General features: G+C 36.5%; 2 protein-coding genes across 24 annotated transcripts in view; one reads left to right on the forward strand and one right to left on the reverse strand.

Moving 5' to 3' along the window:
• The window catches only part of LOC121644666 (muscleblind-like protein 1), a 46,597-nt gene extending 37,701 nt beyond the window's left edge, over positions 1-8,896 (reverse strand). For all 23 annotated transcript variants that reach the window (XM_041992761.1, XM_041992782.1, XM_041992777.1 and 20 more), the window contains exons 1-4: positions 8,841-8,896; positions 8,484-8,546; positions 1,594-1,794; positions 284-440 (exon numbers count right to left, since the gene is read on the reverse strand). The gene's annotated coding sequence lies outside the window, so the exon portion shown is untranslated. The remainder of the gene's footprint in view (positions 1-283; positions 441-1,593; positions 1,795-8,483; positions 8,547-8,840) is intronic.
• Positions 8,897-8,946: 50 nt separating this feature from the next.
• Positions 8,947-19,906, forward strand: LOC121644665 (cullin-3-like). Its single transcript, XM_041992758.1, has 16 exons — positions 8,947-9,203; positions 11,381-11,578; positions 11,719-11,832; positions 14,398-14,558; positions 15,220-15,334; positions 15,424-15,652; positions 15,761-15,906; positions 16,041-16,217; positions 16,316-16,486; positions 16,606-16,713; positions 17,147-17,271; positions 17,367-17,463; positions 17,587-17,721; positions 17,831-18,017; positions 18,503-18,648; positions 19,301-19,906. The coding sequence occupies exons 1-16, from the start codon at positions 9,144-9,146 to the stop codon at positions 19,430-19,432; spliced, it is 2,301 nt and encodes a 766-aa protein (XP_041848692.1). The 5' UTR covers positions 8,947-9,143; the 3' UTR covers positions 19,433-19,906.
• The last annotated feature ends 1,611 nt before the right edge of the window (positions 19,907-21,517 follow it).

A 21,517-nucleotide genomic window follows, 5' to 3' on the forward strand; every position in this document is an offset into this window, starting at 1 on the left:
ACAAGAAATATATCCTTTTAGGATTTTAACAGTAAATATTACAAAACAGTTGTATAAGATTGCAACAGTGTACCCCATGACAAAGAGCTTGAATGTTGGTGCATCTATATGTCCATATATGACAGTACAACAGTAAGTGTGTGAAAAGAGGAAGAGTACGTGACATTAGAGCAGTTTGCATTCTGAGAGATAAGCACTAAAACAGCTTCATAAATCAGTAGCAGGGGCTTAAACAGTGGTCTTGGTAAGATACCCCCTCCCATCATCACAACAATTTACTTACCCCTTAGTTCTTTTTCTGTGAGGACTGGTGCAACATTTCCCCCCTCCTTTTTCTCCCCAAAGGACAGTGTCTATCAAGCTATCAGTGGAATGTTGAAGCAGGCCCCTGGGGCCCACACACGCAGAAACACTCAGCAGCACTCAGCACCTGTCTCCAACTGCCAGCACAGAGAAAGAAACACGGTCAATCACACCGGACAGCACAGCAAAGGGGAAAGAAAAGTAGAGTGGGAGGCAGACAGTTCATCAGCAAAATATACTATTGAAGAACACGTTCTGTGTCACAGTACATTCTGATTTAAAATAATGGATAATCTTTGGACTAACTAAAGGTTCTTATCTCCCAAATATGATAAAATATTTATATTATGACACTTAAGAAAATACACAGACTTTGAAAAACATCACACATTAAAAGAACCTTATAACAAACAAAAACAAAACAACCTTCCTTTTTTATTTGTAATTTATTATCAGACTCCCTAAACCACATTGCTTCCAAAAAGCCAAATTAGTTTGACCTTTCTTGCTGACAAAAGGTCAGCACAGCCTGGTCAATGTGCTCATTTAAGTTCAAGCTGAACTAAACATGCCTCAGCCTGGCAGGAAGTCAGTTTGGGTTTTTGAGTTTCACTTTAGGGCTAAGCACACGGCTTTGAAGGGAAGTAGTGAGATGGTTTCAGCACAAGACAAAATGAGAGCATCTTTTGCAAATTTGTATGTTGATTTATTTAGTCTTCAACAACATTGGAATCCAACAGTGAAAATTAAAAGAAAGTCTGATTAATGCATTGAATAATAAATAGGTCAGGACTGTATTTTTTTAGACCAAGCTTGCACATTCTTCACTTCAAATTGCTTCATTGCACAATAATGAGCAAGAACACATATAAACAGTTCAGTGCTCTTCTTTCAAAATCTGTCCATTTTAGAGACAATCAAAAAGTTGCTAATTAAAATTTTGTATGAAAACTGTGCATTTTGGTAAAATAACTGGTGAATTTCCTCTAATTCTTCTTGAAATCCACATGAAGATACATAAAGGCAAAATCCATTTCAAACAGATGTTTAACTCATTTTCTAAAGACATATAACAGATCTATTTGTAAAAATGTAAAAATAGAGCAAAAAATGGGGGAAAATAATAGCACATACTTAAAACTTCTGCTCTTCATTTACAGTGAACTTACTCTAAAGCAAACTGATAATTGTTATGTGAAAAACACTGCAAAACTTTACAGTGATGTTTCTTTTCTGTTTACTCAGAATATTGTCACACGTATCTTTATAGATATACCACTTTTAACTTACTGTGTCAGCAGGAGAAGCTCTGAGGAAGTACCTCTGCTCTGGGCTGAAAGGTGTTGAGACTCAAGGGATTGAAAGTCAATGAAAGCAGGTCTAATTTAGCCTCCACTGCTCTACAAGCTGCCAGGAATCATAGAGTCTCCTTCCCGTTTTAAGACTCCTTGGACACTGCAGTCAAGTGGCACTACTGCATTCCTTAATATACTAAGGAGGTGGAAAGAGAGATAGAGAAATGTAGAAGAGTAACATAAAAAAAACTGTATACAGATGCACCTTTTTAATAATCTTCAGCCTAAACCTGGAAAAGCTGGAAAATATGGAAATGTTCTAACAAATTAAATTTCTTTCTCTGTAAGTTTACTTTCACCATCCGGTTTGGACACATTTATCCCCATCTTATCTTAACACCTTTCAGAAGATATGTAGTCAGCTTTATTCTGTAACTGACTTGGACTTGAGGATCTATTGCACCGTATTGCAACAACTTGCAATAAAAACTAGTAGTGAGGTGAAAAGACTAGCCAGGCCTTGGCATTGTGCTACATCATCTTTGATAATACCACACTAAACTGAAACTAGATACTGCTGGCCTGGAAGTCTATTTTTTTTATGTTTCCATAAACTGTATTTGATGTGACAGAAAGATATAAAAGACTAGAAACAGAACTCCAACATTGCTCAAACTACACAGTGTTATCTTATAAACCATTTATAGTATAAGTGTTTTTATCTCTATTAAAAATTGATAAATTTACTGCTTGGTCAATACAGAAAGAACAAATTAAATGTCCTAATATATGTCTGATGACACATACACATAAAAAATGATAGAGCAAAGTGACACATCAATTCTTGTCCACTCATGAAAATAACAGACACATCATTATTAGAACCATAGCAGCCAATGTATTAAAAATAAACGGATTAGATGAGGATTAGTCACTGAGCCACAAGTCTCCTTACATTCTAGTATTTTCTACTATGATATGACTGTGAATGCGCTATTGAAGACAGTGATCACATAAGCCATGGTATGGCAAACAGAATAGGATTAGCTATGCTTGTGTGTTTAAGTATCATCTTTAGCTCCCACCTCCTATGGGGAGGAGATAAATACATGGCTGTCATTTTGCTGCATGTGTGTGGAACAACACCAGCAAAGACCAACTGACATAATCCCATTAGTCTATTCAAGGTCCCTGTACGACCACCATGCATACTAAGAAGACAAGGCTGGTCAATATCCATTAACTGGCTTCATGCAGACAATTTTACATGAAATTGGAGTCACTGTAACAAAAATGTTCAGAAATTTACATTTATGTCCCATTAGCTAGTGTTAAAGCAGCTTTTGAGACCTGTTGATTATTCATCCACCTTTATATGAAAATTCTATTCTAACTTCTATTCAAAGCATAGGTCACTGGACATCCTCAAATTAGCTCTGATAACTAATAAACTAAAAGCTACTGAGTAGACATCTATCAAAAACTGAAATTATGACATTGAATTTGTGTTTAACTTAAGGTAAAGAGGCAGTAATCAAGAACATGAATACCTGGGGTTTCTATTTGGTCTGAGACAGTAAGCCTCTCACAAAAAATTGCAAAAAAGCCAACACAATGAATTAATATTTCACTTAGATTTGCTAAATTCCATGATCATTGTCAAATCAAGGTTATATTATTTTATTTTATTTTCAATTTTCCTCAGCTGATAAATAAAACATTTTTCATGAATTTAATCTCATACACATTTTAATGTGAGCCCACATAACCACAAACTGTTGGCAGATGGATTGCACTAAACACAGATTATTTGTCTTGAGAGATTCATTAATTTCTGATTTAGGGAATAAAAAAGAAGATGAAGAAGAATAAAAAGAAACTAATCAAAATTCCCCAGAACTAACGTATCTGAACTCCTTAAATGCATCAAAAACATTGCCGTTGTTAACTAATGTAACACACCCCCAACTCTACTCACTGTGCCTTCCCTGGATCTGTTTAGAGCCATTCGGGGTAGGCCTGTGTTACACTTTGAAAACCACTTCTCAAAACCATTTTTAGCCTAATATTAAACCATGCTGCTAAATTCATCTTTCATCCATCTATCCATCTATACTTCCAATTTCAACGTATATCAGCTCAGTTTTTGAGGGGGCTGGACTCTGTTCCAGTGGGAGGTAAGATAGGACCATTTATGCTCACGCTTACACAAATCTAGAGCGACCAATTAATCTTAGATGCATGTTTGTGGACTACAGAGCAAACCAACCAGAACTAATGTGGAAAAAAAATCCACAATAGTACAGGGTGAGTATACAAGTCCCTGAGCTGAACCAGAAACCCTCTTGTGGCTAAAGAGGGTAGCTGGATGCAGCCTCAGCTGGCTTCACAGAAATCTGAAAATAGTATGTTTTTCTGCAACATATGAAAGACGCAATATAATGTATTACGGGATTGAAGAATTAGGCAGTTATCAAGTCACTATAAAACAAATCTTTTAAGTGAAACACAATCACAGAGAAGATAGGCACATCTAATGATATTAGTTAGGTATCATGGCATTACCCAAAATTAAGCAAGTTTTATCGCTGGGCTGATGGTAAAGCACCTAAAAAGTGTTTGACCACCAGTCAGATAAATATTCTAGCAGTAATCTAGCAGTCAACTCAAAATGGAACCCATTGTTATTCTAAAAACGTGCTACAGATAATTATATCCCTTCTTAGCCAATCACATAAGGCCATGAGCCATAAATAACAGACTGCTCCCCTAGAGAGCACAAGTCTGTGCCGAAAAGTCAACAAACAATTTCTCCAGTAGCAAGTCTTGCACAGCATTGAACTGGTCTAGCTCAGATGAAGATATACAGAAAGGCAGAGAGACAGTGGGTTGAATATTTTCAAAAAGAAAGCAAGACCAATAGAATAAAGTGGAAAAAGGAAACAAATGTAAGCTATTATTACTGAGCCGTAATGCAAGCGGTTAAATGGGAGTGTGGCTTCGAGCTATGTCATTACAGACTGCTCCAGAGGGCTGCAAAACTTACAGATCTTAGTTTGGAACACTAGGATACTCAAAGACAAGGCACAAGATCCATTCAAAAAGCTTATTCAAAATTGTTGCAATATTTTCCAAAAATCATACTAATCTTAATAGCAGAACCTCTCATTTAAACCATCTGCAGTCTAATTTTAAGCTTTGCTTCCCAAGTAGGTGTTTTTGCCAGACAGCTAACACAGTGCTCTGTGAAACAACTTAGTCTGTGGGGCATTATATTTAGATTTTATGACCAATGCTGAACTCTGACCCAAGATATTTTCACCAGGGTGATTTGAGATGTCACCTCGATATGGCAACAAGTTATGGCTGCAATTACGATCGGGTCACACCACGCACATCACATGGCTGGAAGAGGACATTAGTGCATTTGCTCCCTCTGAGTGATGAGAGATGGAATTGGGAATGTGAAGACCAACAAGATATTACTAATGTGTTATAAAGTAACAGAACACTTGTGTTTCTTTAGGGAACTGAGACTTTATCTAATCTTTTCATGTCATATCATTGTCATAGTGATGATAAGTCCCAACGATAAAGTGTCTGCATAGTCACTCCATGACAAAGCTTTTTTTTTTTTTTTTTGAAAGAAGAGTAGATGTCTGTCATCTGGTAAACAATGGTAAGTCATCTGAACCAAAATTCTTGAGGGTTGTGATCTTATCAACAGAAATGCCAACTGCATCTGTGTAATGCTTCTTGCCACATACTTCTTGAGATATGTAAACATAGCTGAAAGTAGTGCCATAGTTGGTATGCATCACATGTTACAAGAAGATGTTTGTTCTTCTCACCAATGCTGCTTGTTGTAATTACTGGCTTGGGAAAGATAACACATGATGAACTTTAGTGTCAAGTATCCAGAGTCAATATCCCTGTTTGTAAAAGGTAGATGTAGGTGTAAATCTTGACTTGAAATATGTGGGCAGTGTTTTAACATATGCCAAAGCCAGTTATCTGCTGCTGTGATAGAGTTTATGCCATAACCGCAGAATTTTACTTTAAAAAAAAAAAAACATTCTTGGTGAAAGACAAGCACTAAATACTTATTATTTTTTGGATTTTAATATTGTCACACTACATCTGAGAAATACTATCCCAGTGCATTTAAAACAAGAACACCTGCTTTGAATCTCTGCATATTTCTTTAGAGGTAAGGAAACTGCATATGATGCTACAAACAGAGCAGCCTGACCCCTCTCTCAGCTCCCAGGACATTTTCTTCCATCCTCCCTATTGGGATTCTAGTAGCCTACATTCCCTGCCTCAAGGTTGGCGGTGGTGGCAAATTAAATTACTTGTCCTGTTTTGTAGTGTTGGCGCCAGGTCAACCGCAGCTTGGCTAAAATGATGAGTGTGGGATTCTGAAGGGAACTGCATTCGTCCTGACCTGCTGGTGTCATGTTTGCAAAGCAAGTAGCAGTGATGAAAAGAGCTGAAATCAAAAGCAGTGTATTAAATTCTGCTTCTGTAATCACCTGCAAAAAATCAATTACCTCTGCTCTCAAATGCATCACTTTATACTGTTGTCCTTTGGTCTTACCCTGCTGATGAAGGATGTCATGTGCTTGCACATGGAGTGAAGCTTGACTACATGAGGCCTAATTTTGTTAAACTGGCAATACAGCACACACCCCCTGCTGGGCATTTGAAATATAACATGTAGCAAACAGGAAATAATTTTATATATATTTTTTTACTGTTTCTGATATATACGTTGTTGATGATAACCTCATGTGTATCCAACAAGCTGTCCATCATAGTCTATTTAAGACAAATTTGCACAGACATTATGCACTCCACTAAATCATCATTTTCTTTAGTCACAACGCACTTCTGTTATGTAGGCTATCTAAAGAGAAATGTAGTTTATCTGTCAGCTGCAGAAAGGGTTGTTATCAGCAGATAAACAGTTTACACACCACTCTTTGGAATGGGAGGAACTTAGAGTATATTATATGGTGTCAAAACACAAGTGAACAGGCAAGTTTTTAATACAAAGATGCATTTGGCTGTCAGATATGTGCATTAAATATCAGTTTAATCCTTCAACAAACAATATTTTGGACCAAATTATTAAGGATATCACTGTGTATAAGAATACATATATACAAATTTGTTTTATGTTGCCCACAAACAATTAGGTATAATAGTATTTAATCTACCTAAAGTATGTAATTTACTTAGTTATACAAATGTATAAATAGCTGTACTACTTTCACATCCTTGCAACATTTTAGTCCTCTGTTTTTGTCAAAGATATGACACTAAAAGGTGTTGTTCCTAGCTATGCTTTTGGCTTCCTCTGGTGTCCAACAGTGTCAATGACAACCATTTTTAAGATAATCTAAAATAGCATTGTCATTTGAAATCATGGGTAATGCAGACTTGACAATTTCAACCACAAAGGTACTTAGTTGACTAATCTGTCTGCAAGATGTTGGAACTACTGTACAAAAGAGAGCAGCAAAGAATTAGAATTAGTTCTTCTAAATTCTGCATGTGATGAATTTGTTACACAATTTTTTTGCAGCATGTGTGCATGTATGTGTGTCAATCATTTTTATATATCTGTGAATCTAGAGGTGATGCCTTTGTAATACCTAATAGTCAGCATACCATTGAGGGGGAAAATGGCTGTAGTCATGATGATGAAGATGATTATTATTATATTATTATTATTATTATTATTATTGTTGTTGTTGTTGTTGTTATTATTATTATTTATTTATTTTTAAGCATATGGCTACATATGTTTTGAATAAAAATAATTTCAATAATTTAAAATAATTTGTCTATATAAATTCTGGTCACATTTTGAGGTGCAGTCTGAATCTGAGTTTAACACATAACAGTCATCCTATCTCCTTAAAGTACATTAGATGGAACCAATTTAACTTTATGTTGACAGAGTAAATGAATATTTAACAGGAGGAGGGGAAGTGGTAGGCATCAAATCATTAAGAAGGAACTAGCCTATCTCCAACTCCAGTCCTCGTGAGCTACTGTCCTGCAGGTTTTGGATTCTACCCTGATGCAACACAACTGACTCAAATCACTGGTCATTAACAGGCTTGTGCAGAGGTGTGTTGTTGTAGGAGACATCTAAAACCTGCAGGACAGTAGATTACGAGGACCGGAGTTGGAGATCCCTGCCAAGTGCAATCATGTGACCCTTACCATCAACAGCCGGATAACGGACTAGACTGATGCTTTTGATCCACTGGTTGTAAATTTGTTCAATGTAAAGGTGAGCTTGGAACAAATTAAGAATATGTGTCTGAATCAAATGTGTCTTTGAAGGTGGTTTGGATTCTTTTAAGAGAGATTCAAACAGGGAAAAAATAACAGGGGTCGGGAACATGGACAGCACCCAGAGGATCATCCAAGTGATCAGTGCTATGCAACTGGAAATCATAAAGTTGAAGCTGGAGAATATGAGCCTGCGAGGAAGAGCTGGAGCACATCTCCGAAAGAATGCAACAGTTCCTATTATGACAACAGAATGCAGAGGTATGTTTATACTGTATCCTAGCCTAACTATTCTGTTAATCATGTACTGATTAACTATCCAGTAGAGTCATAGAACATTGCTTACTGCAAAGCCAGTAATTACACAGTTAACATGAAGGTTACATAAATATATGTGGTTAACACACTGCTTTGGAGGCTTTATTGTATTTAGGTTTTGGTTAAATAATACTCTATCTCAATAGATTTATCTTTTACTATAGACCATTTTCTTAGTATTTTCGTGATATTATTAATTAACATTTATATTTACAGTGCAAACAAAACAATGCAACCATTAAACTCGCATTACTGTACCTCTTCTCCAGAGAGAGTCGTGACGACAGTGAGAAGATACTCAGTCTACCAGCCAGTGCTCTGCTGTGAACATTTGCAAATGAATATGAAGAGTGAGAGGTGAACTGGAACGCAGCAACGCTGGCAATTAAAATGCTCCAACTGAAAAATATGTTTTTTCTTTTTGTTTGTTTTTTTTAAAACCAGTTTAACTACTTTTTTAATTAACCCCATGATAACGTCAACTAATAAAACTGTATATTGCTTTCACATAATACTACATAATACATAATATTTGTTTGTTCATTGTGGTTTCTTGAATTTAAGTTATTTGTTCTGTGATAAACAAGCCAAATACTTAAACGAAATAATAATTACCACCATGCTGGGTCAACGGTTTATCAACCTGTGGAATGCACCTGTCAGGGTTATCAATCTCGCGAGATTTCTGGATTGCGCAGTGGAGAACAGTCGGCCGCCATCATTGCATACAAACTAACGTTACCTAAAAACCACTCTGGATAGCGATTGAAAACACAACAAACACAGAGAGCGTCCTAATTTCTAAAGGGGAGGTCATTGAGTTTCCGTGTCACTTTCCTGGCTCAGAAAGCAAACCAGCGGTTGCCTTTCATGTAGTCTTTAAGTCAACTTAGTAACGAAAGTCGTTTCTAACTAATCATGTCCAACCTTAAAGGCGGCACCAAGAAGGACACCAAGATGAGGATACGAGCCTTTCCCGTAAGTATTTACTGGTTCATAATGCCAAGACATAAAGTTTAGTAGAGATTCGAGTACGGGGATGACAGCTGTTTATGCTAACACCTGCTAGCTAACTAGCTACTCTAACTACAAACAAACAAACAAACGTTATTGTTAAGTGAAAACTGCTATTACCTGAACAAATGATCTGATCTATGATTGTTATGTTATTTCCTCTGTTTATTTTGATATCTTGTTTATGGGATGGAAAGTATCACCGCCTGTCATGAACCAATGTTAGCATATGAAAAGAAACTTCTCCAGTGACCAGTAGCAAATAGAAGCTAGCTTAGTAGCGGGCCTATTAGCTGGCTTGACGTTTGTTAAGTTTGAGTCAGTCAGCAAGTACTATTAACGTTAGAGTAACTGCGAGGACTTTTGATATGTCGTGAAAAGGTGCGCAACAGATTTATGTAAGGCTGCGATAAACTGAAGACAATGCATTGTCATTTGGTATTGGTTTGACAGTTAGCACATCTTCATCCGGACCAAGAATAAAGCAAACATACTAAACTGAGCTGTAAATGTTGACGTTACAGCTACTTTCTGCTGGTACCTATGACGCATGGTACTTTAATTTACACTGGCCACTCGGATGAATTACACATACACCATTTCATGGATCCTCTAAGCGCAGTTATTTGTATATACTGCAGTATATGCAGCATACCAAGCCTTAATAGCACCCCTGTGAGTTGAACCAGAGAAAGACATTTACAATTTAATGTTCAGGTCAATGTGGGGGTCAAAGATTGCTGGTCGAGCAGTATTTACAAGAAATATTTTCTTAAATGTTGAGCAATCATTCAAGTCCATAACACATTAATCCATAACTTAGCTATTATCCTTTTTATTTAGTACATTTATATGAAATTAACTAATATTTATAATGAATATCAACTGAAATGTACTTGTACTGTGATCTGAAAAATAATAAGCTGTCATACATATTGGCTTTTGAGAAACTGTTGAAGTTTCAAGCTCTGCATGTTTTTTATTTAAACCACAATGTGCTCATGTTGTGTTTGGCTTTTCACTTAAGTTTCAGATTAATGTAAGCAGGTCGTGATTTTAAAAATGCATTAAGATAACAGTCATCTCTACTCTGTGTTTTCAGTTTCATTAACTTGCACATTTTTAGTGTCTAGTTTTATGTTCATTCATGAGTAAAAATACCATTTTGAAATGAGCTAGTAATTTTGCTTGGTTGTTTGGTTACCTATTTGACAAGCAGCCTTTGCTTGTCACTGGTATTAAAAACCTTTTTATGTAGCTTGCTCAAGAGGATTGGCTAGTTAGGCTCCTTACAATTACAGTTCACAGTTGTCTGTAAAACAATGAAAACAATAAAATTTCCTATTAGTGACAGCCTATGACGGTTTACATGAGCTCAGAGCTCCAATATGCTAATAGACAGTATTTCAGTTTTTCTTTTTTTTTCTCTCTCTCTTTTTTTCTTTTTAACAATATAAACAATTTAAATTTTGCGGTGAGTATGACCATGACTACAAATTTCTGTGATGGTTATTTCTTAGCTGATTTTTCTGTGATTTTATCTTTCCTTTATGTCCAGCATAATGCTACCAAACGAAAAGTATGTTGTGATGGATTTGTATCACAAACTAAACAGTACAAGGTGCAGCTTTACATAACTTTTCTTTCCTTGCTATGTGATTTGTTTTTTATGGCTCAGTTTATATTGCATGATTAACTGAAACTCACTTGTATGTCTGTTGGACATATAACTTCATCTATAAAATTGTGATTTAAATATGGTTTCTGTCGAGAAAAAAAACAGGCACTTGATGTGCTATTGCATTCAGTCTTCATCTACATTGTATGCCACAAAGACTGTGGTGTTTTAATACTGCTGAATCAAGGATTTCTAATATCTAAAAGGTATTAGATCTAAAAGATTCCCTGTTTTACAGTGAAAGCAAAAAAGAAAATATACCTCACTTAACATAGAAAAATAGCTTTACAAAACTGGCTCTATAATGCAACATCATTACTATAACATCATTACTAATTTAATAAATTTAATTTAAATTTAATAAACTGTATAATAAAGGATAATTCGTGATATTGCTGTAATAACCCAGGTTTACAATGTGAAAGATTTGACATTTCCAGTAAACGTCTTCTGCCTCCCACAGATGACAATGGATGAGAAATATGTGAATAACATCTGGGACCTTCTTAAGAATGCCATCCAGGAGATTCAGAGAAAGAACAACAGTGGGCTGAGCTTTGAAGAGCTGTACAGGAATGCCTACACCATGGTGCTCCACAAACATGGAGAGAAGCTCTACACCGGTCTAAGGGAGGTCGTCACTGAACACCTCATCAACAAAGTAAATAGAGGTTTTTCTATCCAAAACTGGTCTTTATTTAATAATGTACATCATGGTAACGACTAATGAGAAAAGAGATTTATTCTGAAGAAATGATGTTTGTAAGTCAGAAGTAGATTGATATTGTTTATGTTTTACAGGTACGGGAAGATGTTCTAAACTCTTTGAATAATAATTTTTTGCAAACACTGAATCAGGCCTGGAATGACCATCAAACTGCCATGGTTATGATCAGAGACATCCTCATGTACATGGTAGGTATGCTTGAGTTTTATGGTGCAGTAATAGCAATTGTTACGCAATACAATTCGTTTTTTTTTTTTTAATCAGTAAGTCAGGAGTTGTTTTTGTCAGATGTGTTTCTCTGCATGTGAATTATTGGATTTTTTTTCCAGTGCAATGAATCTCTTTTTTTTTTCTTTTTTTTTTTTTGTTTTTTAAAGAAATTACCTTTGTGCTCACCAGCCCTCTCCAGCATCGTCTTCTGAACCTAGATTGTAATGTTCTGGACCCAACAATAAGTCTTTGTTGCCATATTTATTTGTTCTGTTGGAAAACTGGCAGGGCTAGTTGTTTTCCCTTGCCAACAGCAAGTACAAAGTGTGTAGGGTCATGGTTGTGATTGAGCCCTTGAGAAAAGCACAAATGTGAGCTAAACAATAGCACAATCATTAAAAAAAAAAAAAAAAACAACTCCTGAACTCTCTTGAGGTGTTTTTGTTCAACATTTTCCCTTTCCGTTTTACCCCTTGAAGTTAGTTTTCTGTTTTTGTTTATTATTTTTTTAACTAGCCAATACAGAGGCCCAAGGCCTGTTCTATAAAGCAGTTTTCTGCCATCGCAAAGTAACTTCATGTTCACAAATCTACTCTGGAAAAGGTTATGAATAGGCATGTCTAAAAAACAGACTACTGATCAGTCAGTTCTATTGAAAATGCCAACAGCATAATCACAAGATCCTGTAGATACTGATACACAGATTGTGAGACTCACACAGAAAAACAATACTTTTCAGAGACTACTTACATTTTTAGCCATATGTGAAAAGCACTTTTAAGAGAAATATAGATTCTCAGTGGAGTTGACAGCCTATCCAAAGCAGACACCAAATATAACACTATAGCCTTTTCCGTGTTTAATAAACAAGACCCCTTACAAATAAGCAATCTAACTTGTTGAACATAGATTTTTATATTTATACTTTACCAGCTCCAAATATCTTTTAAACCCACCTGGGTTGCAGCTAAAAGAGTAAAACTAAAAATGTCTTATACACTGTGAGAACTTATGTAAGCAGCTTTGTCATTGAACAGAGGCTCAGTTGTTATTGTATTCAAATTTAGACTATATCTGAATTACAAGGCAGTGATCTTTCCAAGCCATAACACTCAGAAACAGAAGATGTTGGGTGGTTTGCCATGTATGCGATAAAAGGAAAATAAAAGTTGCCTAGGTTGTTGTTACTTCTGTTTTAGATTGTGCTATCTTCTCATTTCATTGGTTCCTGTACAGCCTCAGCCAAACAAATGGTCAGGATTGGTTCCCTCTGTGTTCCACATATCGTCTGATCTTCTGAGACTATATGTGGTGCTTTGCTAAGTTAAAGCAGAAAACCTTAGCTGCAGTGTTGATGATTGATTTAGCTTGTGTATTATTGTATTCTTGTCTTAAGAAAACCTACAAACAATAGTTCAGCTACTGGTCTTTTGCTTTTCTTACCTGAGATAGCATTTTGTTGCTTTCCTAAAATCTTTTAGGCCTCATTATTTACCAAAGTGACTGGAAAAACCAGTGCTATCAAGAGGCCCTTTGCTCATATCACCAGTGTCTGAACAAACAAAACAGCACTAGGGAAAAAAAAAACTACAAAGTCAAATTGCATCTGCCCAACAGGACAAGCTATCTGCAGAAAGTATGTGATACAGTTAGCTAAACTGGAGGATTATGAAGATTAAAAATGATAAAGTGATAGTAATTAAAAGCAAATGTAACCATTTAATTTGTGTTATGGATAGATTGTGTCTTGTCTTGACATATTGACTGTCAGCTTTCTGTAATTACTGCTGCTTATGTTCTCAAAGCACTCAATCACTATGCTGAACAGCCAGTAAGAATGAGCTCTCATTAACAGCTGTAACAAAGATTTATATGTTGAATCATCCAAAAATAAAGATACAATCTAGTTCTGATGCTAACGAGTATATATAGGTGGAAATAAAGATAGTCCTAATGTTTTTGGTACAGAAATCAAATATGACACTGTACGGTACTAACACTTTACTATGATCATTAATGATGTATGTTATCTATGTGATGCCTTCTTAAATATCACTTTTTGGTATGACAGATCAAAAGAACAAGTTAATTATCTGTTTGTGTTTGTGCATGGTCTCATAAGTTATACATTTGCTGGATTCTTTAAAATTAAGTACAATACCTGCAATCCCGCATCAATGAGTTTAGCTATAACTTTGTCTTAAAGGAATTACCCACACACCACCCATTTAATTTTATAGGCTGATAGCTAGTAGAAACCTTGCAACCTGCCAACGAGAACACGTAATGTAAGCTGTGCTGACATCCAGCCCCAGTTAAGACATGAAATGACAACCAGCATGAAACAAAATACTGAAATTGAAATAATGGAATGTTTAATAACGTCTATTTCTTTTTACACTAAAGCGCTTAGAAAAAAGCTATAGTTTTAGCTTTGGAGGTTTTACTGTCACTACACTGTGTGGGTTAAACTGAGTCAGATTATAGTACTTCTTTATATATTTTATATACATAGAGTAACTTTCCGTTTTCATCTCTTTCAGGATAGGGTGTATGTACAACAAAACAATGTGGAGAACGTCTACAACCTCGGCCTAATCATATTCAGGGACCAGGTAGTGCGTTATGGCTGCATTCGAGACCATCTACGGCAGACATTGCTGGACATGATTGCACGGGAGAGGAAAGGAGAGGTTGTGGACAGGTATACACAACTTGTTCTTGCGTTCCTCGTCTTAGCAACACTTAATGCTATTGAAAGATGTTAACTGTAATAACATTAATTGTGTAAATCTGGTACAACAGTTTTTGTATTTTCAGGATAGTAAATAAAGCCCACTTTGAAATCTAACGCTGTTCCAGAAAGCCTCAGCGAGTGGACCCAATGTTTTCTCCAAGTAGTGTTTATGTGTAAAAAGTGCAGCACAGCTTTCACCAGTTGGAATTTTTGGCTCACACTTGACAATATTTCTATCTGTTTCTACATGAAAACATCTCCAAAAGAAGGACATGATGACCCGTAGACGGTCTGTAGGCGAGTAGCAAGCCCCGCCACCACCTGCATGCCTAAAAGCTGAGAAATCTGGAAGATGTATTTTTCACTGTGAGATTAAACAGCAAATATAAATGTGGCCTGTTTAAAGCATTGTATCAGAAATATGGAGTCTGGATCCATATGTTGATCTGGGACATTGTTCTAATATGCGATCCATGAATGACACCAGCATCAAAGCCCATTACCAGAATCGGATCAATCCCAGCTCTAATTGCTTTAGAATTCCACGTAATTTGGAGTTATTGGATGATGATGCAGCAAGACTCTAAAATACCTGACTTGATCTTTATTTATTCATCATCAACTGCAGGGGGGCCATCAGAAACGCCTGCCAGATGCTGATGATTCTTGGCTTGGATGGCAGATCAGTATATGAGGAGGACTTTGAGGGCCCATTCTTAGACATGTCAGCTGAATTCTTCCAGGTGAATTTTTGCTGAATGCTTTATGCTCTTAGTTTTTTTTTTTGTAATTTCTGAGAGTCTTTATGGTAAAACATTTTTGGTCTTTTCAGATGGAGAGCCAAAAGTTCCTTGCAGAAAACAGTGCCAGTGTCTACATAAAGAAGGTAGAGACTAGAATCAATGAAGAGATTGAGCGAGTTATGCACTGTCTGGATAAGTCTACAGAAGAGCCCATTGTCAAGGTTGTGGAAAGGGAGCTAATTTCTAAGCACATGAAAACCATTGTTGAGATGGAGAACTCTGGCCTGGTCCATATGCTTAAGAATGGCAAAACAGAAGGTAAAATAATTTCTTCATGGATGTTTTTCCTTTAAATTCTTAGTGTAACTTTAAAATAAAAAATATGCTTGATATATCAACGTTTTTCACATCATGTCTCACTCTCAGACTTGGCGTGCATGTACAAGCTTTTCAGTCGCGTGCCAAACGGCCTGAAAACAATGTGCGAGTGTATGAGCTCTTACTTGAGGGAACAAGGCAAGGCTCTGGTGTCAGAAGAGGGAGAAGGCAAGAACCCCGTCGACTATATCCAGGTACGATAAACAGTGTGCCAGAAAACCCAGCTAAACTTTTAATGACCACAAGAAATTATGAAGCTTGCTCAAAGTTGTAGGAGAGACCAGCTGTGCCAGATAATATGATCTTTTTGTTAATCTTTCCTCAACAGGGTTTGCTAGACTTGAAGACTCGATTTGATCATTTTCTTCTTGAGTCTTTTAACAATGACAGACTCTTTAAACAAACCATTGCTGGAGACTTCGAGTATTTTCTCAACCTCAACTCCCGTTCGCCTGAGTACCTGTCACTCTTCATTGATGATAAGCTTAAGAAGGGAGTTAAAGGGGTATGTGACTTCTTAGAAAACTTTTTTTTTTTCTTCTTCTTCTTCTTCAATTGAACGTTGTCTCGTTGCGTATTTAATTTTTCTGTCTTGTTAATCAGTTGACAGAACAGGAGGTGGAGTCTATTCTCGACAAGGCCATGGTGTTGTTCAGGTTCTTGCAGGAGAAAGACGTTTTTGAAAGGTACTACAAGCAGCATCTGGGTCGTCGGCTTCTCAGCAACAAGAGCGTCTCAGATGACTCAGAAAAGAACATGATCTCTAAGCTAAAGGTAAATTAATCAATTTTGGACACAGGTTCGTGTGTGTGTCCCTTGCAGTTATATCTTTTATGTCATGCAACTCTATTCATATTTTACCCTTATTTTATGGTTCTCTTTCTGCCTTGCAGACAGAATGTGGCTGTCAGTTCACCTCAAAACTGGAAGGGATGTTCAGAGACATGAGCATCTCCAACACTACTATGGATGAGTTCAGGCAACACATACAAACCACATCGGTAATGTGGTCACAGAAACAAACAGCAGACCCAGTGTTGGGTCAGATTGCATTGAAGTGGAGTTAATTACATAACAAAACATGTGAAAACATTTTCTAAACAAATATTTTTGAAAGTATTTTTATTTACAGCTGCTCAGATCAGATTACACAAAAACAGTGCTAACCTACAAGATATGAGATGCAGTCTCTTTACTGCAGGTTTTGTTGTTGCTAAGAACTTAAATAAAACTTTTTTTTTTTTTTTAACAATTTTAAAGACACTCAATGTTTTTCAAGCAGTTCTTGGCAATGTCACAAGAATGTAATTTTGGATTTTTTCTTGATTATTTGTCTCTTTAATCATTAGTACGTCAAAATACTAAAGAAAGTACACAGCTGCTGTGTAGAGGTAGTTTTCAACTAATATAATTAGACTTGTATATTATTTTCAGGCATCTCTAAGTGGTGTGGACCTCACAGTAAAGGTCCTCACAACTGGCTACTGGCCTACACAGTCGGCAACCCCGAAATGTACCATCCCACCTGCTCCTAGACATGCCTTTGAAGTTTTCAGGAGGTAATGCTTGTAAATTCATGCATATGTTTTACTACACAGTGGAAAGATCTATTACATCTCGTATAGTTTCCACTTGATATTTTCCTTTTTTCCAGGTTTTACCTTGCTAAGCACAGTGGCAGACAGCTTACACTGCAGCACCACATGGGTGGGGCAGACCTAAATGCAACCTTCTATGGAGCTGTTAAAAAGGTTGACATAAAAGCTGTAATAATGAAGCTATCTTAGCAGTTAGATGCAACTATGTCTTTCCAAGGAAGTTTAACACTTTGCAGTCAAGTCTTACTGCCCCTTCCTTGTCTACGTTTTCTGCAGGAGGATGGTTCAGAGGTGGGAGTAGGAGGAGCCCAGGTGACGGGTTCTAACACTCGAAAGCACATTCTGCAGGTCTCCACCTTTCAGATGACCATCCTCATGCTCTTTAACAACAGAGAAAAGTTCAATTTTGAGGTGGGAACACAGTGCAGCACTTTTTTTTTTTGTATGTTTCTTATCATCTCTAAGAAACAACCCACCTTCATTTTAACAAAACTATTGCTAATTTTGTCCCCTGTTGCAGGAGATCCAGCAGGAGACAGATATCCCAGAGAGAGAGTTAGTGCGAGCCTTGCAATCTTTGGCTTGTGGGAAACCCACACAGCGGGTTCTCACAAAGGAGCCCAAGTCCAAGGAGATTGAGAATGGGCATGTGTTTACAGTCAATGATCAGTTTACTTCCAAGCTGCACAGAGTCAAAATTCAGACAGGTGAGCAAAGTGTATTTACTATATACTATTATATATGTATACTATGGAATAAAGACTCATCTCACTTCTTGTCCCATTTGTTTGCTGCTGTCTGTAAATTACTTTTTTTATTATTTAAAGAATTCTATTGTATGTTACTTATATACTGTAAACTAAATGTTTCCATTTAATGTTATTTCTGCAACATTATCTTTTTGTAATTTTTCCAACAAATATTTAGCTTCTGTAACAACTGATACCTCGGCTCCAAAGCCACATGTAATGTGCTGTACATGCATTTAGATCGGAATATGAAAAGCACACCTTGGCGTCATTTTGAAGTTTTTCAGTTTTCATTAAGTGCACTTTGTTGCTTGAAAGCTGCATAACAGAAACTAGCCATAAGGTGGAGCCAGAACTTTTCTTTGTTATATTAAACTGTACTTGAGAAGCTTCCTACATCTCTTCTTTGAATCTCATTGTATACCTGTAACCGACTTTACTAGTTGCTGCCAAACAAGGTGAATCAGATCCTGAAAGGAAAGAGACACGGCAGAAAGTGGATGATGACAGGAAGCATGAGATTGAGGCAGCCATCGTGCGAATCATGAAGTCAAGGAAGAAGATGCAGCACAATGTCCTGGTTGCAGAGGTAAGAAACCTCCATACCAATGTTTTTCATTATGGACAGCTATTTTTGTCAACTTCATTTCTCTCTCTACTACTTTATGACAAATTAAAAAGGCTGACACAATGAACTGGTAATGAAAATGCCTACATTTCGAAAAACATCTCAAATATTCCCAAAAAATTTTTACACTCACAAGATGGTTTTTGCAGACATATCGATATGGAATATATCGCAAAAGTGTAATGGAAACCCTTTTTTTTTTTTTTGCATTTACACGTCACCAGACGTGTAGTAGGGGGTCATGTGACCTGTACATTTCAAGCAAAGATGGTGTGGTATGTATGGGTGGAGATGGAAATTTTTTCAGAAATAATTTAAGAGAAAAATAAAACTGCCATCCTTGATGGCAAACCCCAAAATCTAGAGTTTTAAAAGGAATTAGAAATCTCCATTCTCCCAGAGTTAAGTCTCACTGGATGAGAGTTTATGGTTTATGTGCTAAACACCACCGAATGGAAATGCCTTCAAATCACAGCTGTACTTTTGAACAGAAATATCGCTTTTTACGAAAAACTAATGAAAATTCAGCTTGTGATTTTGTGTGAAATACCATTTAAAGAACTATCTTTAAAGGTAAAAAGTTTTCTTAAGTTTTGTTACTTTTTGTCTTCAGGTGACTCAGCAGCTCCGGGCACGTTTTCTTCCCAGCCCTGTGGTAATCAAAAAGCGCATAGAAGGACTAATAGAAAGAGAATACTTGGCGAGGACACCAGAGGATCGTAAAGTGTACACCTACGTTGCGTAGACTGTGGACTCTGGACAAGCGTCGGTAGAGACTGGATGGAGGGAATTGGAATTATCATTGGTCGTTGTTACGCATGGACTGGAAGTTTATTTGAAAAACAAACACTGGGAGCCTGATTCATCTTTCCTTGCAAAAACACAATAAACCCTCATAAATTGGAAGGAAAATCTTGACACAGAAGGAAAAAAGAAAAAGAATCCATTGGGTCTTCTAGATGACTTTTAAATCGGGCCCAGTCTTCCTGTTCCCTGTGAGTTTTAACGTGGATGGATCCAGCTTCAAGCTTTTCACTGTTTTACCCTTATAGAGATCAAACTTGCAAAGAATCCCTTGGGAAAATGTGAATGCAGCACATTATTATTATTATTATTATTTTGTTTCAATACTGTATAAAAATAATAAAATTATTAAAAACAACAAATGTGGATTGTTACAAAATAAAGATGAGTATTGTTGCTCTAGTTTGTTATAGAATTGAATTGCCCATCATTTATATTTGTCTCCTTATTAGAATGAAATCTGTTATCTGCAAGTAGTAAGTTTTGTTTATTTTTTCTTTTGTTTTCCCCACATAACATCAGCATCGCACTATACCGGTGACTGCTGCAAAATGTAAAATCAATATAATTATATCTGTTAACGTAACTCAAAAAGTTATGGGTGGATTTTGATGACAGGAAATTGTAGGTAGGTAGGTAGGGTAGGGAATAAGGAATAAGTTATTAGCTTTTGGGGATGATCCAGATTACCGCTTACATCCAGATATATTTTAAAGAGTGCTTTACTATGGGGAGATGGAAATAATTTTGCCATTTGAGCTTCCAACTCAAAATTAATGCCCACAATCATTGGCAAAAACTGAAACTCTGCTTTTAATGTACAGTTTCCCAAAAGAACATAATTGTCTACAATATCAACATGGAGTGGCAAAATTTTAATAAACCACATCTGTCCCTTGGAAAGTATTTATGCATCCTGATACTGCATTCAAATCCATTAAACAAGAATTATTACCAGGTTCAGGGCCAGAGAATAGATCTTCATTTTCAGGTTTAAAGTTGGGGGGCTTTGACAAGAGATGGTGGCAAAATGGCCATTTTGGAGAACTTGCATGAACTAAAACCTCTCCGAAGTTTGCTCTGCTTCACCTTGTAAGAGTTGGCCTTTGCAGAGATAATGTGCATATATAGTACTATGATTTGATAGAGGTTTAGAGCTACAGCTGCTTCATTCCAAAGGGACATTTATATTCTTACATCCTGTAAGTGTGTTTTTTTTTTTTAATCTGCCATCTTAATTTATCAGAATTTATTCTTCACTAGTAACACATACTAATATTTACACATCAAAACTCCCATGTCCCCCCTTTATTATGAGTTAAGTATGGAAATAGACTTTGTGGTTGCAGAAATATACCCATTTAAGTTTGGGTAATTGCAATTTTCAACCAGAGGCACAGAAAATTAATAACAAAACATGGTTTCAGGAGCATTAGGTCAAGACCGTGGAGTGGTCAAGCCAAAGTCTGAACCAGTACAGAACTTCATAGGAGAGTCCTGAAAAAGGTCACAGTTCTTATTTGTCAAGTAGTCAAACCTTGTTGAATTCTTCCCAAGAATATTTAAGGCTGCTATCAAAGGTGCTTCAACTTACTAGTAAATGAATGGTGCAAATACATTTATAGATAGGAAAATTCATTCTTTTATATTCCATAGTTACAAAATGAAAAAAAAAGAAGAGAAAAACATTGTACAATTAAAGCTTGTACATGTTTTTAGCATCTTCCACTTGTCCCTTTGCTGCAGCAGAGAAAATTTGCATCCATTGTGCATGGGAAGTTGGAGGACAAGGACTCAAAATCACCCAGTTTTAGACCTAAGAATCAAGTATACAGTATGCTTCCTTTTTGGGACGCCTTACTTTCCTGACAAGCATTTTTCTTGTGGCATTTTGTTCAATTTATATCACTAGTTGGGAACTGGAAAGCACAGAGACACACCAACAGAATGAACACACCTGTATGTTGAAGAAAACAGTTGTATGTAAACAATGTCACACAGATCTGAGGTGAAAGAATTGCTCACA

The sequence above is a fragment of the Melanotaenia boesemani genome, chromosome 8 (assembly GCF_017639745.1).
Source record: "Melanotaenia boesemani isolate fMelBoe1 chromosome 8, fMelBoe1.pri, whole genome shotgun sequence".
Taxonomy (NCBI): Eukaryota; Metazoa; Chordata; class Actinopteri; order Atheriniformes; family Melanotaeniidae; genus Melanotaenia; species Melanotaenia boesemani.

Bases quoted from the DNA above. Each gene is read 5' to 3' on its own strand.
- LOC121644665 (XM_041992758.1), top strand. From the start codon at position 9,144: ATGTCCAACCTTAAAGGCGGCACCAAGAAGGACACCAAGATGAGGATA. The intron at 15,653-15,760 runs GTAAAATAATTT...TCTCACTCTCAG, and splicing joins TAAGAATGGCAAAACAGAAG to ACTTGGCGTGCATGTACAAG. The intron at 16,714-17,146 runs GTAATGTGGTCA...TATTATTTTCAG, and splicing joins AACACATACAAACCACATCG to GCATCTCTAAGTGGTGTGGA.